Genomic DNA, 25,434 nt, shown 5'->3' on the forward strand with positions numbered 1-25,434 from the left:
CGATTTGGCCATCCGAGATTTGTCCAGAAACGCTATAAAAAAATTTTGGCCGGCCAAAATTTTTGGGGACATGACCAAATTTTGGCCTCAAACCAAACGGAGGCTAAATTTTCAAGGCATAACCAAAATTTGGCTTGGCTCCCTTTAGCCGCTAACCAAACAGCCCCTAGGTACTCCTGTTTGCAACAGCATCTGACTAGATCAATGTGGCGAACCCTGTGGAGGTACTGCAACGGCACCATGTCCATATGTGTCTTACATGTGGGACTAGATAGGCAGATGCTATTAAATTGAATGGGAGCACCTAAAGCGTGTAATTTTGTGATAGCCCAGTCTAGTTTTGTGATAATTCTGCGCAGACGTGTAGTTTTGTGAGATTTACTTTTTTGTTAATGTTCTTCAATGCTGGCACTTCTAGCTACTTATTCTTTTCGCTCCAAATTTACCACCAATGTAGAAGAGAAAGGAGGCTATTTAAACTATTTTAATTGAACAAGTATTAGCTAAGTCTACATATATGGATTATACAATGTTCTGTCAGGTTAGATCTTTGATACAAGTAATTAGTTTAGTTGAAAAGGGCATCTTTACCTGGTTTCTAAGAGTTTCTTATCATTTGTTTGCTGTAGCTTGACTATCTGTGAAAAGAATGCAGCTAGCTGATCCATTCCTTTTACCTGCGCGTGTCCTTAGCAAGCTGTCTACTTGTCGCGCTCCTCTTTTGATGCTTTCCTGAGACTTAATATGACACCTCCACTAAGACAGGTGGTAACAATAGCAAGGGAAGCTTCTGTGGGTATATGATAACCTGCCAGAAGTGGAGATCCGTAATTAAATGGGATGAAAGGAAGCACTTAAAAACCAGCAATGTCACTGTGCGTACTGCTAAGGGAGACACAAACATAAGGTGAATGCAATAAATATGAACGTAAGAAAATAAGAATTTGATAATGTTTTTAATTGCTCACCAAAAAAGTCAAAGATCATCTTTGTCCCTATGAAGCCCAAAACGATACCAATAGCAGGCTGCAGAGCAAGTTACCAATAGCAGTAAGTGGTGCAGTTAAAATATAGAGCAATATATGGATCTGTTCACAACTGCACATAGATGTGCGGGTGGTTCAAAAGTTGACAACAATAATCCAATACCAGCATACCACTAGATATGATAAGTGAAATGTATAATTTTTTTAATACCAACATTGTATAACCATATATACAAAACATTGTATAATCATATATACTCCATACCACTAGTATGGGGTATGGACCTAATTCCCACAATGGGTGATGTAAAACCGAATGATTTGTTTTTCTAAAGAAAGAAAGCAACAAAAGAAAACAAATAATGTCTAAATATTCAATATAAAAAGGTAATAACTTAAGAAACCTTGAAAGAGCAACGGGACATTCACCTGTAGATACTCCAACTCAGCCATGCTTTCAGAAATGAGCACGTAGAGTGACCTCAAACCTACAGGGCAATTGTTCCATCATTTAACTCTCAACGGTAGTTTAGAAGTGCAGAAAATTGCACCACACACAAGATTCAGACCAAGCTGACATCAAATCCATCACTATGCCAGAGATATTTCTTGTAAAAAATTTAAGTTTGCAAATGCTAATAATTGAAAGGAAAATATAAACAGACTGAATAGTTACCAGAAATAGCAAAAATATTTGATGATAGTATTATTAGTGGATCCCTTGTGACACCAAAAACTGCTGGTATTGAGTCAATCTGTAGATCAGAAATATTAATCCCTATACTTGGGGTCATAAAATAGAAAAGGAAACACTGTACATGAAATAGGTAGGAAAGGAACCTACAGCAAAAGCAATATCACTCAGCTCTATCACTGCCAAAGTCAAGAGTAATGGTGTGGCCTGCAGATATGAACGAAAAGAAGTACCACATCTTCAGGAACATATATTAACTTTATGAAGAATTGAGGATAGAATAATTTCTTGAAATGGTCAACTCAATTATGCATCAGTGTTGTTGTTAACAGAAGCATAACCATGAATGCAGGAATAGTAACACATCTATATAATGGGAATGGATAAAATTTTCATATTCCAGGACATAGACAAGTTAAGAGCAGACCAATAATAAGTAATCTCAAGTACCAACAAGCTCATGCTATAGCAGCTTTAGTAAATGATCCAGCTTAAACTGGACAACACTTACTTTCCATAAACCATCTTGATTTGTGAAAAACCGATCATCATCATAATAATCTGACAAGAGAACAGAGGAATGAGTTCAACCACAAATGCAAGCAAGTGAATACTAACACCAAATAAGTGGTTTGGTTTTAAAATATGTGAGTCAAGAACTTAGGTGAGGATCTGGTCATTACGGCAATCTGGAGTGGACAGTGGAGCATGTTAATAGCCTAAATAGCAGAAAGGTAAGCAAAACTGAAAATCATATTACCAGTGATAGGAATGAACTTTTGGCATGTTTTCACAATGAAGTTATCAGATAGATCAGATTCCTCATCCTCTTCAGCAAATAGCTGTCATAATGTTAAGACTGTAGTATTAGCACCCGTAAGCATTGCCGTTGCTGAATATCTTGAAGTTACTTAGAAGAAGCTTTGTATGACAATCTTTAAGAGCCTTTCCAAAATCCAAATAAGTGGAAGCATTTCTTTCTTTTTTTTTCTTTGGTGAGGGATAACTTACTTGCATAAGCACAAGGTTGAATCGTAATAATACAGCAGGAACAAAAATAACTTCAAAAAGTAAGCACTTCATTATGATATTAGCTACCGACTGATGGAAGGAATATACTGAACGAGTTTATAACAATATAGCACAAAGACCACCATTGGTTGAAAAAGTTGTCAAAAGACAGGACTCTGCTTTTGCCAAAAGGGTAATTTCATAGGAAATGAACAAGTATTCTTAAGTGGCAATAAAAAGTTATGAGCCTACCATTCTCATGAAGGAAGTTAATAATGCGCGCATGCCACTATTATGTTATTTATAAACATGGCAAATTACCTAAGTTTACCTAAAGGGGAACAGAAGTAAAACATGGGCCATCTTTCATCGTGCAAAGTAAACAGTTTTACCTTGTAAGAAGTGAATAGAAGGATCAAAGCCAATAGTAAGTTCACTGCTTCAAACCTCTACAGAAAATGAGAAAATTGTAAGAGTTGATAAAAATATGATAAAATGACAAGCATAATCAATGGTAACACGATAGCACAATCAACCTGAATGGTAGCTACTCCTAGGATGATCATCACAGCACGAAACACCACTGCTCCAGCAATACCATAAGAAAGTACTCGATTCTTGTTTCAGATATCAGAAATGATGAGAAAAGGCACAAAGTAGAATTGGACTTTAACTATCACAATAGCTACTGATCCATACCTGATATTCCTTTGGCACTTTGAAATACTTGAAAACCAGAACAAAAACAAAGAGATTGTCCACTGACAAACTCTGTTCCAATAAATACCTGTTACATAATAGGACAATGTTACATTGTTATATCTTGAATTTAAGGAATGAAGTTGTCACGGTCAATCATCTTATATGAGGGTATGAGCCTAAGGATGAAAAGTGCATCTTCAAACGTACAAACCAGTAGTGTTTATGAGATAGTGATCTTTGCATTATGGAAATAGCGAGATTTATGATTACATCAGAAGTCCTTCAAAGGAAGAAAGTAAATATATTCAAACATTGCATTTAAGCAAACTAACTTGCACAGAACAACGGAGAATCCCTTCCAAAGTGACCTGAAGCTAAAGCCAATACGCAGGGTTGTGTGCTTCTCAAATCTCAAATGGGCTCTTATTCATATAAGATCGAGAAAATCCTAATGCTAAAGTAGCCAAAGTTATAACAGCTCCCTAAAACAGTTTAGATGTTAATGATCAAGCGATGCACATAACACACACCCAGCAAAATACTCCGATGACTTTTCAGCTCCATCCCTCAAGGCGATGCTAACTCCAAAAAGCACCGCTGCGAGCACCTGCAACAACTCAATTTATTAATCAATGTACAGAACTAACTATGAGCTGTATCAGAAAATTAGAGACAGAAACTCACCACCAGTGTAACTCTTCTAATGGCCGAACCTTTCCCGGTCACGCTGGACTCCGGTACAGGCTTCGTGTCCTTGTCGGTTTGAGCGTGCGGGGCGGAATTTTTTGTCTCCGTTTCTGCATACATATCCATGGTTAGCCATCAGAGGAAGCTCAAGAAATCACCACAAATGTGCTCAGCTGATAGCTAACTTTGGTCACTGTAATATCGGAAATAGCTCATGAAAAATTGTGTATAAATCATCGCAGACACATGAGGATTTTGCATTTCGAAGAACACGAGTTCGTCACGTCCTCAAATTTCCACGAGTAGTAAAACATTTCTAGTGTTCTTCCAACCAAACTAAGAACCGGAGCCGAGGGAATTGGGTGCGTAGGGGGAGAGGCTCACCAGAGCTGAGGGGCAGGCCATCCTCCTGGTAGGTTCCCCTGGAGCGCCGCTGCTTCCTCCCGCGTCTCCCGCCTTCCCTGCCCCCGGAGCGGCGCGGCGCGGCGGCCACCGTGACCGCGAGACGCCGCCCCGGCGGCAGCACCGGAAGCGCCACGCGCCCACCACGCGGCCACGGGGCCGAGAGTTGGGGGTGGAACCGCGTGGCGGTTGAAGCGGCCACGGCGGAAGCCATCGCCGGCGACGAGGTCGGTCGGGGTGAGGCCGGTGGGGCGGGGAAGCGTACGGCCTCGATCTCAGCCACAGCGGGTAGGAGGTGGAGGCAGCCAGCATAACGGAGCGCACGTGCGATGCAGCGCGTACCCGCAGCCCGTTAACAAACCCGAACTCGATAGGCATCTCCTATCGGGTTGGCTTCTGGCCTTGTACGCTTCGCGAGTCGAGGGTTCCTCTTCCTTGCGCCGCGGCTCACCTCCCTCGACGCCGCTTGATCCTGCTGATTTCGCGGTTTCTTCCACGATTCGAGGTGAGTTTCCACCGATTGATGCCGCGCGAGACGCTAATTTTGGGAATTTCTGCTGATTTTTTTCTTTTATTTCGTTGTGGTTGTGCTAGCTTGTGATTTTGGGGGTTCCTCAGATGGGCGGCCGGGACCCTGGGGCGGGGGAAGGGGAAGATACCGGCGGGTATTCCGGGGAGAGCACGGCGGCGGCGGAGGCTCCGTCGTTGAGGGATATAAGGCGGTACAAGTGCGAGTTCTGCGACGTTGTTCGGTCCAAGAAGAGTTTGATCCGCGCCCATGTCCTCCAGCTTCATAAGGTAGTGGTGCTGCTCATGGCTCCATCGCTCGGTTTAGACTTCAGATGTGTCATGTGTGTGTTCTTTGTTCTTGGAGTAATACTTGTGTCCTGTAGGATGAAGTGGGTGGCTTGGAGTATTACCAGGAATGCGGCAGCAGTGCACCACACAAGGAGGTCAGTCATGATTGCAAGGAGTGTGGCATGAGGTTCAAGAAGCCAGCCCATCTGAAGCAACATATGCAGAGCCATTCGCTTGAGGTATCACATGTGTGGCTTATGCTGAATTTTAGTGTACGTTCAGTGAAAGTAATGTTCGTCTGTTAAGTTGTCCGGTCTATATTTTGTGCAAGAAGAACCACGATAAGAACTACATGCTCTTTAGGGGTGGTGGCTAGTGGCTACAGCGATGTTTTAACAGTCGATTCTGTGGATGATCAATAGTTTCCAGTTGACTTTGTACCTCTTTGGCTTGTAGAGTGTTATGGTGTATGGTAGTTTGCTCCCTGAATTATGCTGACTTTTGCAGTCTATTTGTTCAGATATGGATGTGTGAAGCATTGGATCCCAAAGAACTCCAAAATGCGAGAAGGGCTTGAATGGACTAGTACCAGGATGGGGAGACCCACCTAAAGACGTCCAAATGGGCCGTGCTTACTGGGCCGGCCCGAGGCACGGCACTGTAGGCACGGCCCAGGCACGGCACGGCCCGATTACCGACGGGCCGGGCCGGCACGGCACGACGTCATGGGCCGTGCCTGGGCCGAGCGCGCGGCACGACGGGCCGGCACGGCACGGCCCAGTCAAGTCGGGCCGGCACGGCCCGGCCCGGCACTATTTTCTATTTTTTTATTTATATTTTTAATTTTTTTAGCTATATTTAAATATTTTTAATCTATTTTTTATATTTTTATCTATTTTCTATATATTTTTTATGTATTTTTTTATTTTTTTTATATTTTTTTTATCTATTTCGGCCCGTCGGGCCGTCGGGCCGAAATCGTGCCCGGGCCGGCCCGGCACGGCACGGTCACCGACGGGCCGTGCCGTGGGCCGAGGGGAAGGCACGCGGGCCGGCACGGCACGGCCCGTTACTGTAGATGGGCCGTTTGGGCCGTGCCGTAGCCGGGCCGTGCCGAGTCGGGCCCGTGCCGGGCCGGCACGAATGGCCCATTTGGCCATGTTTAGACCCACCTGAGAAGCTCCAATGCCTCGTTCACGCCCTTGTTCAGGTTTTCTCTTCTGTTGCGAACTGCTTGCTGTTTGTTTATTCTGTTGCCATCACATGTGCATGTCTGTTTTGTTAGTCGTATCTGATAATTGACAAATTGACGCTACAATGCCATTTGAGTATGTCCTAGTACTGTCACCACTTGATGGTCTAATTATCAAATTAATAGCAAACCAAATAGTTTTAGCAGTGCACAGGGAAACACAATTCCTTGTGCTGTTGAGCAAAGATATGCTGGACATTAGTTATGTGTTTACTGGAATGACCAGCTCATGATGTTCTTTAGTGGAAATGATATATTCCTTGCAAGAACCAAAGTAACTCATTTGGCGGTGAGTTATGCGGATAAATGGTAGTTGCCATTTGGCTCTGTTTTGGTTGGGCTGTTTTATGGCATGCAGTGGTTTGATTCGCTTATTTTTGCAGACTACTTACTGAAATATGAATGTGTGGAGCATTGGATCCCAAAGAACTCCAAAATGCAATGAGGCCTTGAATGGACTATTATCAGGATGGGGAGACTGTCCTGAGAAGCTCCATCAAGAGTGCCTCATAAACACGCTTCTCCAGGTTTGCTCGTTCATTTCAACATGCTCATTCTAAGACTTTACTTTTGTGCCCGCTGTTGTTATTTACATGGGTGTTATATTTGTACTAGCTAAGTATTTTCAAGATACTGAAGGATCATGTCGTAGCATGCCCCGTTGTGGTACCGTTTGCTGTGCTATTACATTATTTCAAGTAAACTTTGCTTTGGATATAACTATTTTGATGTATATTTTTTTAAAAATGTTGCAGAGGCCCTTTGCCTGCCATGTAGATGGTTGCCCCTTCAGCTATAGCAGGAAGGACCATTTGAACAGACATCTACTTACTCATCAAGGGAAACTATTTGCGTGCCCTATCGAAGGGTGCAACCATAAGTTCAGTATCAAAGGTAATATGCAGCGACATGTTCAGGAAATCCATAAGGATGGTTCTCCTTGTAAAAGCAAGAAAGAATTCATTTGTCCAGAGGTTAACTGTGGGAAGACTTTCAAATATGGTTCCAAGTTAAAGAAGCACGAGGATTCACATGGTGAGAAACTCCAGACGTTCCATATTTCTGATAATATATTTAAATATCACACTTCGCAACAGTGTAAGCCCGATCAAATTTTTAGAGTTTATTCATGTTAAGTTCTGGTCTATGCCATCCCCTGAGCCAACTTTACCGATATGAACTCTTTGTAGTCTCTAGGAAAATTTTCTTCTATCTATCAGGATTTTTTTATATCTTCAACCCCAATGTGTGTTTTTCGTCTATTATGCATGCTCTGTATGCAATTGCTTATTTTTTACATGGGCACTTAAAAGTTGCTGCTCAATTCTGTGTCGTGATGAACTTTGATGCTTGTGGTGCAGTCAAGCTGGACTACACAGAAATTGTATGTTGCGAACCAGGCTGCATGAAAACTTTTACAAATGTGGAATGCCTCAAGGCACATAGCCAATCTTGTCATCGATATGTTCAGTGTGATATCTGTGGCACTAAACAGCTAAAGAAGAATTTCAAGCGCCATTGTCGAATGCATGAAGGTTCCTGTGTTAATGAAAGGATCAAGTGCCACTTCGAGGACTGCAAATGTTCATTTTCAAAGGTGTAATTTGCAATCTTACAATGTTTGCTTCTCTTATGGATTGTTCTCTTCAATATATCGAAATATTGCTTTGTTTTTCATTATTGGTAACTTGAAACTGCAGAAATCCAATTTGGACAAGCATGTTAAGGCGGTCCATGAGCAGCACCGACCTTTTGTGTGCCAATTCTCTGGTTGTGGCAAGAAATTTTCGTACAAGCATGTAAGGGACAATCATGAGAAATCTAGTGCTCATGTGTACATTGAGGTAACATAAATAACCATCCTCATAACAAACAGTTTAACTCCAATTCTGTGCCTTTCCCTGTCAGAAGTGCTACTTGTGCTGGGATGTTTATGCTTTCCTATGAATTGTTTTGCAGGGTGATTTTGTGGAGGCTGATGAGCAACGACCACATTCAGCAGGGGGGCGGAAGAGGAAACCCATATCTGTTGAGAGTTTGATGAGAAAAAGGGTAGGGGCTCCTGATGATGCGCCTGCTCAAGATGATGCAACTGGGTATTTGAGATGGCTTCTCTCAGGTTGATTCGTTGTCCTGAACTAGAATGGAGAAGGAATGCGAGAGATCTTTGGACTCTCAAGCGCACTTGTGTAGTTTGAACTATTCGCTATGGTGCTTTGCATGTATAGGAAAATGATAACAATATGTTAGACCAGCATGGTAGGGATAATGATTTTCAGTAATATGCTGTATTCATTAGATCTTCTGTCTTGACATGCAAGAGTGGATGCTTCGCAGCTTCAGCACAGTTTGCTAATCGGGTTGACACGCTCAGGTTGGTATGTCCCGTGTGCTTGCCTTCCTTGTTTTTCATTCCTATGTTTTTAGATTGTCTTGGATTGATGTCCCTTGCTCTCCAGCATGCATGCTGTTGCATGTATCAAGAACAGACAAGGTTGAAACACATTTGGCCTTGCCACAAGCCAATTAACTCTACTGCATCGAAGTAAATGAGTGAATACTTGAGCATTCAAGTATACAACACTTGTGCACGGTGCAGGATTGCATATGACACTGGAGCCTGAACTCTAAACATAACTGTGCAGGACTGCATATGGCACAACTCTAAACATAACTGCACATGACACTTGAGTCTGAACCACCAATGGCAATTCAGCAACACTCTAGCTTCCAAATCAAATCAAACTCAGGATCATGATAATACATCCGAGCAATGAGTCCTTATGATTTACGAGCGTTTCTATTACATGTATCCCAAACTGAGAACAAACTGTAGCGGCAAAAATTTGCAAAAAAAGAAAAAGGAGCTTCTTTTAAGCCAAGCCATTGTTGAGTCGCAACATCGATCAAGGATGCTGAGTGAGATGCGCACAAAGAAACCTCGTCGACATCGACGGATCACTTCTATTCCGCCGCCGCCGTCGTTGCCGCTTCTCCCTCCACGTTCGGTTTGTCGGCCTGCGCCATGGCCTCCTGTCGCGCGCGGAGCACGGCGAGGACGTTGACGGCGGGCATCTGGAGGCAGCCGAGGAGGTACTGGTAGGACTGCGCTCTGGTGGGCATGGCCTCGAGCTTGGCGTAGTCGTCGGGCCCGTAGAGGCGTCCCTCAAAGACGGCGCCAGAGAAGTCATTGAGCTGCAGCAGCCACTCCTTTGTAACACCCGTTGCCACCCGCGTCGATCACCGGGACGTGAGCCAGAGTATCATACTCAGGAATAGGAAGAACTGGAGGATGAAGAAAATTCAAGAGAGGGAGAGAGATCCAAGGTGAATGTTCTGAGTATTTTTCTTCTCTGTTCTCCAATTCGATTACAAGCTGTGTTATATACACCACAGCCACACGCTGCCCAAAGGGCCACACACATGCCAACTCGACATCTACACCATGCCAGCTCATCAATCAAAAGCCGCCAGCCAACTAATTTGAATCAGTTATCTCCCGTGCTGCTCCTTGGACGACTTGCTCCAGTATCATGTCTGACATCTCCCCGTGCTTCAGACATTGCTTGACTCTAAGCAATGGCGCTAGGAAAGCGCTGCTGCACTACACAGAAATCCTTCCAGGTAGCACAATCGGCTGGCAAAGACGTCCATTTGATCAGCACTTGCGGCATCACGGAATTACCCTTCTTGACCAAGCGGCGGTCTAAAATAGCTTCATGCACCACATCTCGCCCACCCAAATCAGCAATCTGCGGCAAATGAGCATACACTGGAGGGTGATTAGAGGTAAACGGTTTCAATTGAGATACATGAAACACACGGGCAACTCTAGTCGATAGGCAGACTCCCTAATTTTCTGAAGCACCTTGTAAGGTCCAAAGAACTTTTAAGCCAGCTTAGGAAAAGGCCTATTGACCACAGATGCCTGGGCATAAGGTTGAAGCCTAAGCAGAACCTGTTCCCCAATCTCAAACCGTCGGTCAGACCTATTTTTGTCACCCTGGACCTTCATGCGGTTCTGAGCTGCAACCAAATGAGTTTTTAGTGCCAATTGCTGTGTTTCTCTTTCCTTTAGAAATTCAGCTACTGACACTTGAGTGGTGCCTGGAATCTCAGGCCAAGCTCCAAGTCTTGGTTCATGACCATAGATAGCTTTGAATGGAGAGCATCCTAAGGAAGAATGGAATGATGTATTATACCATAGTTCAGCCAGAGGAAGCCAACTTTTCCACTTCTTAGGAGAATCAGTCACTGCACAACGCAAGTACATTTCTAAGCATTGATTGACCCTCTCCGTTTGACCATCGGTTTGTGGGTGATAAGCTGTACTTGTGAGCAGCTTGGTGTCCAACAATTTGAACAACTCACGCCAAAAGGAGCTCAGGAACACCTTATCTCTGTCTGAGACAATGGGTTTAGACACACCATGCAGTTTGATGACATGATCCAGAACTAATCGAGCAATCTGAGGTGTTGTGAATGGGTGCTTGACTGGAATAAAGTGTACATATTTAGGATATCGATCAACTATCACCAAAATCACATCATATCCTTCAGATTTGGGCAAACCCTCTACAAAATCCGTAGCAATATCTTGCCAAGCACCAGCAGGTAAAGGCAAAGGTTGCAGTAACCCAGCAGGATGAATGTGTTCATGTTTAGCTTGCTGGCATACCTGGCATTGTTTGATGAAATTGTCCACATCTTGTTTCATAGATTTCCAATAGAAAAGCTTGTGGAGCCTATGATAAGTGGCCTTGGATCCAGAATGACCATCAAAAGCACTTGAATGCATATCAGCTATCAACTTGGTCTTAAGAGCTGAATTACAACCAATCTAAATTCGATTGTGATGTCTGATGATCCCATTATGTAAAGAATAACCTTGCTCATTAGGACTAGATATGGCCAATTGAGCCAATAACTCCTGTGCTGCAGGATCATGACATAAGAATTCACCACTTCCTGAATCCAGACTGGAACACTCTCAGAGACTGCTTGCAAAGCTAGAAGATGCCCCACCCTTAACAAAGCATCAGCAACAGTATTCTCAACACCCTTCTTGTAAACAATTTTAAATTGAAGGCCCATCAATCTGGTCATAGCCTTTCTTTGCAAGTCAGACTACAAATGTTGTTCATCCAAATAACATAAGCTGCGATGATCAGTCCTTATGATAAACTCTTTCCATTGCAAATAAGTTCTCTACCTCTCCACTGCCATGATAAGAGCAAGAAACTCCTTCTCATAAATGAATAAGTGTTGATGCACCTCTCCCAGAGCTTTACTAAGGAATGCCACTGGTTGGCCCCTTTGCATCAGAACAACCCCAATCCCAAATGCACAAGCATCAGTTTCCACCACAAAAGTATCACTGAAATCAGGCAGGGCTAGAATAGGAGTATTGCTCATTGACTTCTTAAGATGATCAAAGGCTGCCTGTGCTTCTGTAGTCCACTGAAAGTGCTTCTTTTTCAATAAATTGGTTAAAGGTTTAGCAATGATCCCATAGTGTCTCACAAATTTTCTATAATAACCAGTGGGACCTAAAAAACCTCTCAACTCAGTCACATTGATTGGAGTTGGCCATTTAAGCATAGCTTTAGTTTTGCTTGGATCAATTGCTACCCCTGCAGCAGAAATAATATGGCTTAAATAGACCAATCTGTCTTGGGCAAAAGAACACTTATATCTCTTAATGTAGAATTGGTGCTCTCTCAATTTATCCAAGACCTATCTCAAATGATGCACATGCTCCTCCAAAGTAGCACTATAGACTAATATGTCATCAATGAACACCAGTGCAAACTTCCTCAAAAAGGACCCAAGAATGTCATTCATAGCACATTAAAATGTAGCTGGGGCATTTGTAAGCCCAAAAGACATAACCCTAAATTGGTAGTTGCCATGATGAGTTCTAAATGCAGTCTTGTATTCATCCTCCACCTTCATTCTTACTTGATGGTAACCAACCCTCAGATCTAAGCTAATAAACCATTTTGCTCCAGCTAAGTAATCCAAAATTTCATCAATTAGGGGCATAGGAAATCTGTTTTTGATAGACAAAGAGTTCAACTTCCTATACTCCACACAAAAACACCATGATCCATCCTTTTTTTGGACCAAGAGTACTGGAGAAGCAAAAGGGCTAGAGCTAGGAACAATGAAACCAGACTCCAGCAGCTACCTAACCTACTTCTCTATCTCATCTTTATGAAAAGTTGAATATCTATAAGGCTTAGAATTAACTGGGACAATATTAGGGACTAGGGGTATGGAGTGATCACAATTTCTGGTAGGTGGTAAGGTATTGGAAGCACCAAAAACATCTTGATATTCAGACAATAATTGTTGAATTACCTTACGTGCAGAAGAATCAACAGGTGAGGAAGGGTACTCCAACACTGCTAAAGCCCATATTTCATTGCCTTGGCACCATTTCAGAACTTGTGCTACATACATCTTATGAATCTCAGCTGTAGGCACTCTCACCCCATGCAAAGTGATACCACTCCCTTTGTAGTGAAATTGGAGATATTGATTCTCCCAATGGCAAACCATAGGGTTGTACTGCTTCAACCAATCATAGCCCAATATTGCATCATAAGCACCCAAATTCAAACACCCTCATATCAGTTTGAAATGTGTGACCTTGTGTCCACCACTCCAACTGAAAGACAACCTTATCGCTGAGCAATGTATCGCCATTAGCCAGCCTCACCTGAGCAGGTGATACCTGAACCGGTTGCACCCCCAATTTTGGGTAACAAGGCAGCATGAACAAAACTATTAGAGCTACCATTGTCCACAAGAATCAGCATGACTTGATTTCGAACTAAAGCTCTAATCCTCATTTGATCCTTGGCCATAGTACCAGAGATAGCATTGAGAGACAGATGATAAGAAGTAAAAGATTGAACATCTTCCAACTCCAATTGCTGCAACACCGAATCAGACAATTCCATCTGAAGATCCTCTAAGGCCAAACCATTCACCTGGGCCTGTGGCTTCTTAGGACAATGCTGAGCATGAGAAGAATCAAACTTGTCCCCACAATGATAGCAAAGACCATTGTCCCTTCTGTAATCATGCAATTGTCGTTTCTTCCACAAACTGCTCCTAGTTGTACTCAGTTTGGTGTCCTCTTTCCTTGAACTTCGAGAACCAGGTGCTTGGTATTGAAATTTAGATTTACCCTGGGCCAACACCTGTTGCTATACTCTAGCAAGCACAGTTGCCCTATCAACTAAATCAGGAAGCTGAGACTGAACAGCCCTGCGCAACTCATATTTCAAACCTTTTATGAACTGAGACACAAAAAACACCTCATCATAACTTGTGTTATGCATCGACACCTGATATCAAATCTCTTCAAATGCCGCAATATAGTCCTCAACTGACACCGATTGCTTAAGATCCAATAGATCCCCAATTGCTCTCCGGTAATCATCCACACTGAATTTAGTCTCCACAACACCAATAAACTGGTCCCAAGTTCCCAACCCATGGGTCACCCGATAAACTTGCAACCACTTAGCAGCATTGCCCTCCGTATGCAACGAAGCTGCAGTCGACCGCATCGAGGCATCCACATTATACATATGGAAATAATTGAGACACTTCTCCTTCCAAATACGCGGGTGATCCCCATCAAACTTGGGAAACGACAACTTGGGCATAGAATGACATTGTAGGTTGGCGAACTCGGTATTGTAGCGATGTGGACCAAATGTCAAGCAGGACAGTGGTGGCTCACCTGCAGTTGCAGTCGCCGCTGGTGGTGGCAGACGAGGAACTGGGCATGGAAGCAGTGGATCCCTTTGTGTATTGCCTAGACGTGGCAGACTGCTTCCACGATGCTCTAAGAGCCCTGGTAAAATCAATTTCGTCATCAATTGTTGCTAATCGCGATTGGATTGATCATCCGACTTTGTGGTGACTTCTAATTGGGCATGCAACAGCTGCTGAGCGTCGTCGATCAATCCTGCCTTCGCAAACAACATGTCCAGACTCTCCAACACGCGCTCCCAACGATCATCAGATTTCTTCTCCGCTGCCTCCATCACCGTTAAAACAAATGATGTCTGCAGAGAAGGCTTCGGCGGCACCGTGATCGTCAGTTGGTCAGAGAGGATTGATTCGGACAATTCCTCCCAATTCGTCCCCTCCGCCGAGTCTACCGCCGCCTTGATTGGGATTCGATCAAGAGATTTTACGCTCGAACAAGTCAAGCAACCCAAACCGAAAACCAACCAACCTCCGTCACCACCGCGAACGCCGAATCAATCTGATCTAGGAATTTTACACTCGAACACCTACCGAGCAACCTTCGCAGGAACTCAACTTAGCCACTGATTTGCCGAGGACCGAGTGAATCTGATACCACTTACCCATTGTCATCGGTGTCGATCACTGGGACGTGAGCCAGAGTATCATACTCAGGAATAGGAAGAACTAGAGGATGAAGAAAATTCAAGAGAGGGAGAGAGATTGAAGGTGAGTGTTATGAACATTTTTCTTCTCTATTCTCCAATTCGGTTACAAGCTATGTTAAATACACCACAACCACCTGCTGCCCAAAGGGCCCCACACAAGCTAGCTCGACATCTACACCATGCCAGCTCATCAATCAAACGCCGCCACCCAACTAATTTGAATCATTTATCTCCCGTGCTGCTCCTTGGGATGACTTGCTCCAGTATCAGGTCTGAAATCCTTCTAGAAGTCGCGGTATGACTTTAGCATCGGAGGGATCTTGTCGGACCGCACGAACAGCCACGTGTTCATGCCACGCTCGTAGGGGCGAAGTGCCTCCCACTGTGTGCTTGCCACGGCCGCCGCCATGTTAGAGTTCTTCATCACTAGCAGCCACGCCATGGGCAGGAGCGACGTGCGGATGCTCCACAGCTATGCCACCATGAGCTTGTGGCACAAATGCCTGCGAGCAGCTGGCACCCATCTAGCTCGTGACGGAGCGCCTCCTGGCGGAGACGTCATCGTCGGCGGTGACGAGGATTCTATCTAGGATGGCCTAGAGTGTGAGTTTTTTTTATATATTTATCATTAATATTTATATATAAATAGACCTTTGATGACAATATTTATATAAATAGGCGCCTACCGCTCTTTGAAAGGGCTGCAGAGCGGTAAGAATACCACGGTGGCAGCGTCACCCCTTACCGTCCTCTTGGAGGGCAGGTAGGACCCATCCCGCGCCCACTGGCCGTACTCCCTCTTACTGCCCACTGAGAGGGTGGGCAGCCCCCTTTGCCGCCCTCTCAGGGGGAGGTTAGCCCCCTGCTCCTGCCCCCTCCACTGCCCTCATAGTATAAAAATGCTAAAGATCAGCCAAAATAGCTATTTAAATCTAGGAAAAAAGAAAGAGAGGGGGAGGAGAGGAGAGGGAGGCAGCGCAACAAAGCCCTACTGTTTTTTATATGCGAATTTCGGATCTCGGTTCCTATTAATTTTTCTAGGTTTATATTTTTATTAGTAATTAAAGTACCACCAGATCTAGGGTTTAGCGACATAACAGTAGTTACATTATATGAGATCTAGGGTTTAGAAAGGTAGGATATGCTGTCTTTTGTAGTATATTGTAAAGATCAATTTCAATATGGTAGGATAACCATTAGATGTATAGTAGTATTTAGAGTACAGTAGTTTCAATTATCTAGTTTTTACAGAATAGTGATGTAAGTAATAATTATAAATAATTAGAAATTTTATTAAATAGACTGATGGTTAATTAGTTTAAATTGGTTAGTTTGCTTAGGAGCTATATTTATTGTAGTGAACTAAACGTATTATTTAGAGTACGGTAGTTTCAATTATCTAGTTTTTACAGAATAGTGATGTAAGTAATAATTATAAATAATTAGAAACTTTATTAAATAGACGGATGGTTAATTAGTTTAAATTAGTTAGTTTGCTTAGGAGCTATATTTATTGTAGTGAACAAAACGTATTGTTAGGTGATCATCGGTATCGGTAATTTTGTTAGAGTTTCGATAATCAGAAGTATAGTTTTCCGGTATTAACATTGGACATATTTTTGAACGTTTCCAGGGATGTCCGATAAATTATATTTTTAGATATATTATGGTGAATGTCAAATTAGTTATGATCCTAACGGTGTAGATTTCTCTGAATTTCAGCATGTCATCAAGGGACTTAGAAGAGCCAATGAGAAGACCATAGTGGGCATGTGCAAGTGGCTGATGCGTCATTTTCAACTGGATCCCCAACAACATGAGCTTAAGCTGAGAGCTGTGCTAAACCATGCTATTTAGGGGTACTTTGGGGAGCTCATCCTGATTAATGCGACATCTACTTAGAGGCAGTATGTAGATATATCATGTGAACGTGGTCTTCCTCTTGTGCTGCTAGCTGAGGCGTACCAGAAGGATCCAACAGAGATAAACGTTACGGAAGCAGTAGCAGGAACAAGTCAGGCAGTGGTGGATAAAGCAGACTCGGCAACTGTGGGGAATGAGCAAGACGTTAGGGATGTGCGGGAGATGCAACCGGAGGGTGTAGCCGATGAGAGGAAGTACATCCCTAGCATAATTGAAGAGATAGAGAGGGAGGATCATGAGCTGGAGGAAGCCATTGCCGATGAGGATTCATCCGACAAGGAGGGAAATTCTCTTGTTCCTGTAGAGTGGAGGAATTAGGAATTTTCAAAACTAGTGATGAATGAGGGTCATCAGACACCTTAGAAATATCATGAGAACGAGGTGTCCTAGGGTGCTATGTACCCTACTAAGGAGGCTGTTATTGATGCAGTGAAATTATAGTCGTTGTCTCTTTGGAGGCAGTTCAAGGTTGTGAAGTCGAGCAAAAGGGAGTACGACGTCAAGTGTTTGGTGCCTGATTGTCCGTGGCGGGTGCATGTATTCAGGTGGAAGTGGGTTGATTATTAGGAGTGCTCAATAGTTAGGGCGCATAGATGTACATTAAGGAAATAGAGTTCTCCTACCAGAACATGTCATTTGCTTTTATTTGCCAATGTTATGTATGGAGAGATAGTGGACAACCTAAAGTATGAGCCACAATCAATAATCCATGCTATTGAGGAAAGGTTCCAGTACACAATAAACTACGCTAAGGCAAGGAGGGCAAAACAGAAGGCTATTGAGATGAGGTTTGAGATATACGAAGATTCATATGACAACTTACCACGTCAACTAGCTACAATATGTGCGAGAAACCCTGAAAGTTACTTTGTTATCAAGCATTACTCCTCGACTGATGTGAAGTATAGTGTGAAGCGAGTATTGCAGCGTGCTTTCTTTGCATTCATGGCAACCATCAAGGCATTTTGGTACTGTCAACCTATCATTTGCTTGGACGGGACGTTCCTCACTGGAAAGTATAAAAGACAGATATTGTTTACAATTGGGGTAGACGGGAACAACCAAGTCATGCCACTAGGGTTTGCCTTCGTGGAGAGTGAGAACGGGGAGAGCTGGTATTGGTTCCTTGAGCGGATCAATCATGCAATTGTTTTAGACTAACCTGATGCATGTTTGATTCATGATAGACATGCAAGGTTGTTGCAAGCTTTGCTGGATATGCAATATGACAGTGTTCGACAGTGTGTAAGAGCAAAGTGGCTTAACTTGAAGAGCAGGTGGTGCATGAGGCATATGAGTGCAAACTTTTATAAACAATTCAAAAATAAGGACTTGATGAATCTTTTGAAGAAATTGTGTAGCCAAAACCAGCAGAGAAAGTTTAACGCATTATAGGCAAGACTAGACGAACTAACCACAAAGCAGACAACTGAGCTAGCAGACACAAGAGATGACCCGGTTGCTCTTGGACCCATCCTAATAGATACTCCCTAGATAGTAAGGAGGTCAGGATCAGCTGTTAGGAACTTTTCGCAATGGATACAAAATGAGCCAAGAGAGAAATAGGCATTGATGTACGGCACTAGAGGGGCAAGGTATGGGATAATGATAACTAATCTTGCTGAGATCTATAACAGGGTTATGCGGGGTATGAAATCCCTCCCACTTGTTGGAATTCTTGAAGGTATTATGCATGGGACTTGCAGATATTTCATTGATTGCTACGCAGTTGCTTCAAATGCAATGGCAGATAACTGTATGCTATATGGATCTATGCTATGTAAGTACATAGAGAAGGCCACAAAGAAGGCACATATGAAATGCACCAATTAGGAGGGAACTGCAGAGCACAGGTTCAGTGTCTTGTGCCGTGATAAGGGTCGTAAGGGTGGCAGACATGAGCGCCATGTGCAAGAGTGTGTACTTAGGATTGAAACATGCATCTGTACGTGTCAGAAGCCACAATTGCTATACATGCCGTGTACACACGTCATAACTGTATGTGGGAAGCATAATATGCTACCCAGACAATATGTTCCTCACTACTTTATGAAGGATCAGATACTGAACATATGGAACCATGAGCTTTTATGGCTATGACATTGTTGATACGTTTACAAGTAATCTAGATCCCTCACAAATCTATGTGCCAGACTTTGAGATGATGAAGTACACACCGGGACATCGACAAACTCGGCGGATTCGAAACGAGATGAATCCGAGGCTGGTCCAAGGGTGAAACGATGCAGCAAGTGCGATGAAACAGGTCACACATACAAGTACTGTCTGAAAAATACACCTGATATGTAGATGGGGTCATGACGACGGTAAAGTGTGAATGTATTTAGCGTATCTCGATGTTATATTTGTAAGGTTTTCGCCTTATATATGTACGTTGTATTTGGACCTTACGTTTGTATTTGATTATGTACCTATATGTTGTAATATGTTCATGTAACTTTGTGTACCTGTATGTTATATACTGTTCATGTAACTGTGTGTATATTTTTATGTAACATACTGTTTATATTGGTTTCAATGCAGATATGACGCACTCACTGATCCTCGAGCTTCTTGACCCTGCAGTAGACAAGAAGCACCACAGCTTCTTATTTGCCGTTCACTAGACGGAGTTAGGAGTTTTTCGACCACGTGACCCTAGAGAGCTACTGAAGATCGACGATCGTTAGAAGCACCCGTATGTCATGAATTAACTACGTATATACCTGATTATTTATTTATTGCATGCTCTACATACACTTAATATTCCAAATGGTTCAGGTTGGCAGCATCTGGACTCCTACCACTGTGTTGTTTGGTGGAGGCTGAGCGACAGAGAACCCTGAGGCAGCGGTGAGGCGATTCTATTTTGACCGCTCACTGATTGCTGCATTGGTCGACCGGTGGAGGCCTGAGACCCACACTTTCCATCTCCCCTACATCGAGATGGCTCTGATGTTGCAGGACATAGCCTACATGTTAGTCTTACCTTGCGCTGGAGCAGCCGTTGGAGTCATCGATGTGGATGCAGACTGGATGATCATCATGCACCAGTGGTTCGCCCCTGTTTAGCGGACGCACGATACACCCGCCTACATGCCCGAGTTCCTATCGGATCCACAAGGGCCCACGAAGAAGTGGATCATCCAGTTCCAGGTACCTTGCAATTTACCTTCCCATTTACTTTACGATTTCAAAGATATTTTACTCATCATCATTTGTATTACTTCAAGCCTGCATACATCCACCTAGACGTCAGTGTGTACTCAGTCTTGAGGCACTTGGAGGCCCACTGCGTGATGAGGCAGTTCGGACGCTTACAGGTCCCCCTCATCAACGTACTCACGGTTTCGGATCACGTTCACAGGTAACTAAAATCAAATATACAATCCATAGCATTTGTCTCATTTATAGTCTATCTAATGGTTTGACTTGCAGGTATACACGTAAGATCTAACCGGGTGGCAACCTCTGGGCAGATCACTTAGCTCCATACATCTCAAAGTGTGCTCATGCCCTTGAGGATGCCGTCGAGGAGCCTTGTCCTTTTGCCGACCCGAGCTTCGAGGAGTACCTACGGTGGTACGTCCCGCGTACACGTACATGGGTCACCTACACCCCAGATACTATCCGACAGCACATCACTTTGACTATGGAGGCCTACCTGGGCCATTGGTATGAGGACGCTGCATTAGCAGTATGTTTAATTAACATCTCATTTATTTATCATATAATCCCACAAGAACCACTATAAACCGAAATTCCCATTTCATGTTTGTTTCAACAGGATGATATCATATACGATATCCATAGAGACGCAGTTGGAACCATGGAGCGCCTCAGACAAGGGATGCATCTTAGTGCGGTGGATGTAGCGGGATTTGTCAAGCAAGTTTTCGACAAGACCGCGCGGGCCCTAAAGCTTACCTCATGCCGATCCACCGCAGACATCACCGGTGCTCCTTCCAGGTCGAGTGGGGACCATGCACAGTCATCCAGGAGGTCTGATGTGCAACGACCTCCACCGGAACCGACATTCACACCGTCACCATGACCATGGCCTCCAAGGCCGGACACAACATGTACGCAGTTTTCATACGCACGACGGTTAGCGATATTCTTTTGTTATTGATGCATTAATTTCAAAAAATATATTAGGTGCACCTACATACTTATCGACGCTGACACCTAGACCATAGCCAGTGCCGATACCTTCACCGTTCGCATGCCTCTCAGGTAATAGGCACCAATATACTACCGTATTCAATATATTCAATAGTATATCTAATATATTCCGCAAGTTACTACGATGATGAAGCCAGGATGTCTTCATCTGCACCTCGACCATTCGGCACTCACGCCTGATCGTCTACTACTACACCTGCATACCATACATGTACAATATTGTATTTTATACTAATACATTCATTTGCACATTTACCGTATCTAATAAATTCATTCATTCGCAAGCACCTCGAGTGATTATACATGGACGATGACGACACCATCGCAGTCATCGTACCCGAGTCAGGAGGCTGAACCTGGGCTAGACCCCCTGTTTGACCTCGTGAGGGACTTCTTTGAGGCTACACCAGACTACGACGTCGTCACGCGGTCCAGTTGCCTAGTGCTCCACTACCGACACAGCAGACCTAGGAGGAGGCCTCAACACCTGTGATCGCTACTAGGCCTACCAAGTAGGTTGGTCCACCGGACGCCCTGATCTACTCTAGGGGCCACGTGAGGGTGAACCTGCAGCAAGGCTACATGACCATGATGGTGGAAATGGCCGACGGCAGCAGGGGAGATAGCAGTAGGATTTTACCTTTGCTATTGTAACTTACATGTTTGTTTCATGATGCATCTTCGATTCATGAACTAGTCTTACATATTCGGATATGTATACTTTCTATGTACTACTTACCATGTTATTACTGCATTTCTTAACCCCACGTGACCGCATGCTAGTTGCATTTCTTTAACCGGTTGACCCATTCCTCCTCCTCGGCTTTGATGTCGAAGTTTGGGGCAGACTTTAGACCAAATGATGAAATAACAACACCTCTGTCCTGATTCAGGCTTTAGACACGGCAATGCTTGCGGTAGTGTCCTCTTATGATTAATGTGGTAGCACGAGCTAATGTTGTAGCACGAGCACCTTGGGGACTGGCATAGACTGGAGTTGTATCACTAGTACCTCTGGGATTAATATTAATTGCAGCTCTAGCATCAACCATGTGATTGTATGAACCGTTCAACACACAAGAATTGCTTGCTTTAGGATGAATGCTTAAAGTAGGTTTTCACTTTGGATTAAGATCAAAGGGATAGATGTTACTTCTACACCCATGCAAAGTTTATTCTCTGTCACAGCAAATTACAATAAATTCTGAACCTTCAGGGATGATTATTTTTAATTTATTTGTTAGTTATTTATTAAGCTTTGTTACATATTAATTATGATATTTAATACTTGTTTAATATTTCTTAAATAATCGAGGACTCGCGTTTTGGTGCGGAGCCATAACGTTGCAGTGAAGGATCAATAAATCTATGGCGGGATCTTCGAGTACAAGTTTTCCATGGACACCTACAATGATCCATATATCACTTAATGCCTCCTTGCAGGTTGTACATGAAGAAAAAGATGATCCTTTCAAGGAGAATAACTTAATCCAAGCTGTGGCCAAATTGCATGCAAGACCTTTCTGTTTTGCGTTAACCACTCCGGTCCAACATGTAACCAACAAGGACCTTAGGGTCCTCTTGCACGAGCAGCGTCAAACAAATCTCAGGGTGTGCAAACTAGCCAACCATCCTTCTGTGCTAGGTTTCTCTAGGAGGCAAATAACAATAGTGATGTTGTCTGACCAGTATGCATCCAATATTCAGGTTCGTCATTTTCTATTTGGTCATACTACTTATCTTTTTTTTTATTGATTCGAATGCTCCTCTTTTGCGTTAGGCGTTCCTGGAAGACGTACATTTGATCAACAAAAGAAATCACAAACTTCTTAGTGATGTATATGCTCTTCGGCGGGGATGTGATGCCCAGTTCGCGTAGAAGACAATGACATTCAGCGAACCTAAGGGTACATGGGTGCGCTCTACTACTCACCCACAAATTGACGAGGACGATGAGGATGACGATTTCATGCTCCCAATGCCTAGATGTTCCAGCAGTATTTACAGAAGAAGGTTTAAGGAACATTACAAGAGGACGTTCACGCACCACATCGAGATGCCGTACAACCAACAAGGAAATAGAACGTGCTACTACCGTGATAGCTCAAGACAACGACAACGACAATTTCATGCGACAAAGACCCCTCCCTCTGAGGCCTCCATCTCCGAAGAACATTGATGACCCTGAAAATGATGGTGGATTTGCTGGTACCCATCCTTACAACTTCGCATTACCACCATAGAGACGACAACCATCTTACCCTGATAGCATTAACTAGCACAACTGGTATTTTTTCGCTAATTTACGTCACCACTTTCCTCTGCCATCTTGAGATGATCTAGGTATTAAACATCTATCCACTAACTATGCAAATACCAGCCACGACTATTTCTTTTGTTTACATTTCCATTTTATTAGTTTAGTTCGACGGGTATAAGGTTACTATCTTAAATTAATGTACTATCCAAGCACAATTCTATCTCATATATGAAAAGCATTAGAAAGCTACTTATACACGAAGTGACCACACGACAGAGCTTCAAGCATAAAATGACAACACCTCTGTCGTGAGTCTAGCTTTAGACACAAAGTGACCACACGACTCAGCTTTAACCATGAAATAACAACACCTTTGTCCTGACGCAGGCTGTAGACATGAAGTGACTGTACGACAGAGCTTTAATCATAAATTAAATGACAACACTTCTATCCCGATATAGGACATCTCTATCTAGCATCAATGCCATAACTTTTCCATCTTTCAAAGGGAATCCTATGCTTCAGCCCCCAGCCAAGCCCATGAACTCAGTCCATGCACCAACCTCTAGCCACCATAAATAACCCCACCCTCATCCATGGATAGACCACTCATTCCTCAGTTCTCTCAACTGCAATATCTTCATCAGCTCCACCAAGCCCAAACAAAAAACATTGATGGATTTTCATCCCTCAGGGGGTCGAACCGTCGATGTGCTTATGTGGCAAAATTTGTAGGCTTCACGAGTCCCAAGACATCTCCAACACCTATGACCTATGCTTCTTCATGTGTGCCAACTACTAATACAACAAGCCTTAATATGGACCGTATGAGTACCCACCAGTATAGCGATATAGATCACTTATGTGACACTTTTTATACGATTTCATGCACTGTTTTACTAATCTCACATCTTGTTTCATTTGTCCAGTCTCCTCAATATATCTGTGACTTCATGTAATGACTCGACATGGAGCAAAATGAAGACCAGAAGCGATGAGTCGATATGAGCATGCGGTGGAGGAGGAAAGCGTACGAACACCGAGAGTATGAGCAATAACAGGAGGAACTACGGCTGAAACGACAGGAGGAGGAGCACATGAGGAAGGTAGCGGAGCAGCTCGTCGCGGCTCCAGCACGTGAAGCAGAGAGGGAAAGGAAGCGGGAGAGGGCTCGTCGCGCTAAGGTGGATGGCTCCGATGCCCTGAGAAAGGACAAATATCCTAGGTGTACTCAGTAGAGAGCATCTATTGTAACCCGTCATATTTTCACTCACTAAGACATATTAGGATTAGCAGCAGCATGCTATTAGGTTAGTCTTTAGGTGTACCGTACATGCTAATATTTGTTGTCGTCATATATTTATGGTTAAGGTTCATTCGCGTAGCAACGACAAACCCCATATCCAATATAATGTTTGCCAGCGTATGTAACCTCTGTACCGGGTATTATGCTAATAGTACTTCAAAACTACAATTGTTTGAAAAATAGATTTTGTATCCTCCCAACATTACATCACTAAAAAATTACTCATACAATTTTACATCAAATAAATAAATATCGACAAATTTACATCGATATAAAATTTCCAAAAAGTAACTACTCTGTGATGCCGTTTTGACCATTTTTTGCACAACTAATATTTTTCACCGAATGAATGTGCACTATTTTTTAAATTGATGAATACAAAAGTTAAATTAAAAAATTTCAAATTTCCAAAAGATGGGGCTAACCGCCCTCTGGCGCTGCACGACGACACTTGAGGGTGGGCCCTACCAGCTCTTTGAGAGGGCGGTAAGAGGTGACGCTACCACCTTGCATCCTTACTGCCATCTGAAAGGGCTGTAGCCTGTTTAGAGGACATTAGATGTCTATCTGTGCAAATATTATCATCAGGGTCTATTTATTTAAATATTAATGATAAAAAATAAAAAACTCCTAGAATGCTATTGTATGGGCCTTACAAAAGCCCAAAATTTTCTTGGCCCGGTCTGGGTTAGGCTATTTTGTCTGAATACACTGACCTCTCAGTCTGAAAGCAGATTATCTAAGGTAGCATCACCTTAACGTGGTCGCTAATATGTAGATCAATTTTCAG

The 25,434-nt window shown here is 43.3% G+C and overlaps 1 protein-coding gene and 2 pseudogenes across 4 annotated transcripts; 1 reads left to right on the forward strand and 2 right to left on the reverse strand.

Annotated features, from left to right (window-relative positions):
- Positions 1–471: 471 nt before the first annotated feature.
- Positions 472–4,955, reverse strand: LOC133883902 (thylakoid membrane protein TERC, chloroplastic-like; annotated as a pseudogene).
- Positions 4,852–8,918, forward strand: LOC133883903 (transcription factor IIIA-like). 4 transcript variants are annotated; one of them, XM_062323301.1, is made up of 7 exons: positions 4,852–4,987; positions 5,077–5,280; positions 5,376–5,519; positions 7,288–7,567; positions 7,894–8,129; positions 8,233–8,376; positions 8,492–8,918. In XM_062323301.1, exons 2-7 carry the CDS (start codon positions 5,101–5,103, stop codon positions 8,654–8,656), a joined length of 1,149 nt encoding a protein of 382 aa, XP_062179285.1. In that variant the 5' UTR covers positions 4,852–4,987; positions 5,077–5,100; the 3' UTR covers positions 8,657–8,918. The 4 variants fall into 4 exon arrangements, with proteins under 4 accessions (XP_062179285.1, XP_062179287.1, XP_062179286.1 ...); XM_062323303.1 differs by lacking the exons at positions 4,852–4,987; positions 5,077–5,280 and adding exons at positions 6,916–7,059; positions 7,148–7,198 and having other exon boundaries at positions 5,379–5,519; XM_062323302.1 differs by lacking the exons at positions 4,852–4,987; positions 5,077–5,280; positions 5,376–5,519 and adding exons at positions 6,243–6,490; positions 6,916–7,059; positions 7,148–7,198.
- A 279-nt stretch (positions 8,919–9,197) lies between these two features.
- LOC133884995 (large ribosomal subunit protein uL10c-like) lies at positions 9,198–20,844 on the reverse strand (annotated as a pseudogene).
- Positions 20,845–25,434: the final 4,590 nt, after the last annotated feature.

Source organism: Phragmites australis, chromosome 11 (assembly GCF_958298935.1).
Source record: "Phragmites australis chromosome 11, lpPhrAust1.1, whole genome shotgun sequence".
NCBI classification, from domain to species: Eukaryota; Viridiplantae; Streptophyta; class Magnoliopsida; order Poales; family Poaceae; genus Phragmites; species Phragmites australis.